This window comes from Orycteropus afer, unplaced genomic scaffold (assembly GCF_000298275.1).
Source record: "Orycteropus afer afer isolate SDZICR_OR568_19922 unplaced genomic scaffold, OryAfe1.0 scaffold00416, whole genome shotgun sequence".
Classification (NCBI taxonomy): Eukaryota; Metazoa; Chordata; class Mammalia; order Tubulidentata; family Orycteropodidae; genus Orycteropus; species Orycteropus afer.
In genome coordinates, this window is record NW_006922003.1 from 2761651 (window position 1) to 2765951 (window position 4301).

Sequence of the window (4301 nt, forward strand, 5' to 3'; positions counted from 1 at the left end):
ATATATATATATATATTCAGAATGTGTGGAAGCTCTGGTGGTGTAGTGCCTAAGGCATGTGACTGCTAACCAGAAGGCTGGCAGACCTACCAGCCACTCCTCAGAAGGGAGATTGGACAATCTGCTTCCATGGTGATTCCACCTCGGAAACCCAAGGAGAGGTTGCTATGAATCGGATTGGACTTGACGGCAATCAGTTTTTTTTTGTTTGAGTTTTATTAGGAATGGAAAATAAACACTGATTATGAATTTACTTAATTTGGTAGGAACTATGAAATTATGAAATACTCCTTTTTTGGATCATTTTCTTACGTTTCTTGCCTTCACCTTATAAATAATACAATTTGCAGAAATAGACCATATCTATACTTTTGTTTGTTTCCTGACACCAAGAAGAGTATCATTTAAGATATAGAGTTGTTGTTGTTCTTGTTATATGTCATCGAGTCGGACCTGACTCATAGTGACCCCTCCTTGGATTTCCAAGGCGATATCACTACGGAAGTAGATTGCCCAACCTTCCTTCCGAGGAGTGGCTGATGGGTTTGAACTGCCAGCCTGCTAGTTAGCAATCAAGTGCCTTAGGCACTATGCTACTAGAGCTCCTAAAGTCAAGCCTACACGATACAGAGTTAGAAGTATATTATTCTTTGGTTCTCATTAGCAAAGTTTTCTTTACTTCCTGAGATAACTCTCACTATAGTCAGAGAAATCTGATTATTTGAAATTATAAAGAAGTCATAGTTGGTAAATTAAGTTGCCATATATTAACAGAGGTGTGTTAGAACTTCTCAGTCATTAAAGATAAACCTTATTCCAGAATCAGTAAATTTTTTTCTGAGAGATTATTTTTCTTTGTGTAGCTTATACATCAGTTGATAATTCATCTTTGAAGAATTTAACAGGTTTAATTCCTTAAATAAAATTGGTTTAGAGTATCCATGAATTAAAATAACAACATTTAGTAACCTCTTTGTTTCTTAGGTAACTGTTTATTTTTGTCAAGCATTTCAGAGAAATTAAAAATGAATGATATCCACTCTTAACATTTTACCTTTTTAATTAAAAAATCAGCAATAAAATTCAGACATAATTTGATGTGATAAAGTGCTTTTTCTCAGATTTAGTATTGCTTTATTACAGATCATAAATTATGAAACATTCATGGAGGAAGAATTCTTTATAGTGTATACACATCTATAATTCAGTGATTCAGTAATAAGTATGATCAAGGAAAAAAAAATATCTTTCCCTTCAACCCATTAGAAGAGTCTCAAATTTCTAAGCTAAACAATCAATGTATTTATTCAATTAGATTGTATAGAACAAAGCAGAGTAACAAAACGTGGAAGCAGGTGTTCAAAGAAACAGATGTCCTCCTGACAACTAAACTTACTTACTTCCAAAAGTTATTTGTGTGCTACCTTTTGTTAAGGCTTTATGGTCTGGAATCCTTATGGCATCCCATATTCAAAATGCCAAGAAATAGAAGCATTTTTCTAATGTTTTATTGCAGCTTATAGTATTACAATTTTAGAAATCCTTAGAGAATAACAGACTTTTGACTTAAGGGAGCAATTTTATTTTTGTACATGTACTACTAAACCTCTAATAAAATATGTGTGATCTCTCAGAATGTTACTCAAAGCAATGCTAAGGTACAAAGGCAGTAAGTAGTCTGCTGTCATGTATGAACACACCTGATTCCATCCCTTCAATTTCCCTATCTGCTTATATACAATAGTAAAGTTATAAAAATCATGTGTTATCAGCCTTTGTATTTGTATTTTGTTAAAAGACCTTTTAACATCTTTCTCTGTCAATTTATTTGAACTACATGCACATAGGTTAGATGTATAAAAAAATTACTGATGCCTTAGATACGTTTTCAAAACGTATTTTTACTCTTTAATTAGATGAGCCTTTGTTATCTAAGCTTTACTTAAAGGTATAAATATTTAACATTATTATGAAAAATATCATCAATGTCCCTGAGCTGTAAATGGGGAAATTGTTATGTTGGCAAATATCTTATGTATGTTTTCACCACAATAAAAGTTAAAAAAAAAAGGTATATATATATATGTACACACACACACACATACATACACATACACGCATAGGAGCTCTGGTGGCATAGCGCCTAAGGCACTTGACTGCTAACCAGAAGGCTGGTGGTTCAAACCCACCAGCCACTCCTTGGAAGAAAGGTTGAGCAATCTACTCCGTAGTGATATTGCCTCAGAAACCCAAGGAGGGGTCACTATGAGTTGGGTCCTACTCAACAGCACATAACAACAACAACATACACACATATATATTTATATTTAACATTATTTGAGTTTTTACCTTTGACTGTGTGAGCGTATTTCTCACAGAAAACCAGTCAAGCGTAGCTCATTATGCTTTTCAAATTTAAAATCCTCTAATTTCAAGAAGAAATGATTTCTAAGCGCTTTAAGGAGTATTTTTGTTTGTTTAGCTTTTTTTGAAGAAAGCCCATGAGTATCCTTTAATTATAAATTCTAGCATTCAAGAAAACTGATGTTTCTTCTTACATCTTACTCCTTTATGTTTAAGCTAGTACCCTTCATAATATTAAGTTATTCACTGTGCAGTGTCAGATTAAATGCCAAGAAATATAAGGAAGTACTTGGATTTAAGTTTTAAATATCCATATATTTTTTAATGTATTGTCTTATTTTTCCTTTTAGGCACTTTGTTTAATGGCACTACCATTTATTCCTGCATCAAACCTTTTTTTCCCAGTTGGATTTGTTGTTGCTGAGCGAGTACTGTATGTTCCTAGCATGGGATTCTGTATTTTGGTAGCCCATGGATGGCAGAAAATATCAAACAAAAGGTGAATTAAAATGTTAGTCCATTTCATACCTACTAGTTATAGAATTAAAAGTAATGTATTCTAGTATTTTAGTTCTCTTTTGTGAAGTTTTGTAGCTCATTATTTATATGGTTTTTATGTTAATAGTGTTCTCATTTGTCTACAAGTTAGGGAAGCTGCATGTCACCTACCTCATCCTGTGTTCTCCTATTTTTAATTTTATTTTACAATCTGAGACATAACAAACTGTAAATCAGACCCAAGAATATTTTTGAACCGAAAATCACATTGGAACACTACCACTTTCATATGCAGTGAACTAAGATGTACTCTTCTTACATACCTACCCACTGTAGTTGAGTTGACTCCGACTCTTAGCAACCCCCTAGAGGGTTTCCAAGGCTGTAAATCTTTACAGGAAGAGATTGCCTAATTTTTCTCCAGAGAGTGCTTGGTGGGTTTCAACCACCAACCTTTTGGTTAGCAGCCCAATGTCTTCACCACAATACCACCAGTGCACCTGCTCCTTAAATAAATGAGCCATAATTGGGTTAATATATGTATAATTAATTATTATTTTTAAATTGTAAAGAATTAAATACTATGTAAAATGTCCATAGTAAGCATTCTGTAATTTTTTGCTAACATCATTATCTTCATCATAATCATCATGTCCTTGTTGGCTTAAAATAACAGGTAAGGAGAATAGTCACAGAGTATGTATACTTACAGACTGTAATAGTGATAGGTATTTTATCATTGTATATATATAAGATGAAGCACTAAAATTATGAAGTCAAGCAAAATGTTCATGGTTAAGTAATACTAATAGATTTGTAACTTGAAAAAAGTATCTCTTCTCTCATTTTATAGTCATCCTCAGCCCTCTGAATTCTGCCTTCCTTCTATGTCACTCCACTGATAAATGTAACAGATTGCCTTCCAGTGGTTAAATCAGTGATTGCTTTCATTTAATTAGCCCCTGTAAAAGTCCTCTCTTGCAGTTAGTTCTCTTCCACATCTGTTCTTTTCTGCTCAGTCCCTTAGATTATTCTTGCTGTATCTGCTCTTTAAAAATTGACATTTTTTAGAGGTTTTTCATTGCCACTTTCCTCACACTGCACATTGTCCCTCAAAGATCTCATCCACATCCACTTTGTTCACTACCATCTTACCAGCCCTTTTTCCTTAGCTCCCACGTGTACAGTTTTGGTTGCCTTTTTAATGGCTACCTTTTTGAGTGCCTGCCATGTGAGTATTTACTCAACAGCAAAAGATTTCATTTTAGTTTTGATCATGTGCCAGGCACCATGGTAGACCCTTTAAACTTGTTATCTCTTTAATTGTCACGTAACTATTTTATAGATTAGAAAAGAGCAGTTCCGACAAGATGGCGGACTAGGCAGAAGGATTGCACAGACCCTCTTCAATAAAGAAAAGGGAAACCAATTAACACAGA

At 33.8% G+C, this 4301-nt stretch overlaps 1 protein-coding gene across 1 annotated transcript in view; it reads left to right on the forward strand.

Annotated features, from left to right (window-relative positions):
- Positions 1–4301, forward strand: part of TMTC3 (transmembrane O-mannosyltransferase targeting cadherins 3) — a 63666-nt gene that overhangs the window by 18274 nt on the left and 41091 nt on the right. Inside the window, exon 7 of the mRNA XM_007953812.2 lies at positions 2715–2863. Coding sequence (XP_007952003.1) covers positions 2715–2863 — 149 coding nt within the window. The remainder of the gene's footprint in view (positions 1–2714; positions 2864–4301) is intronic.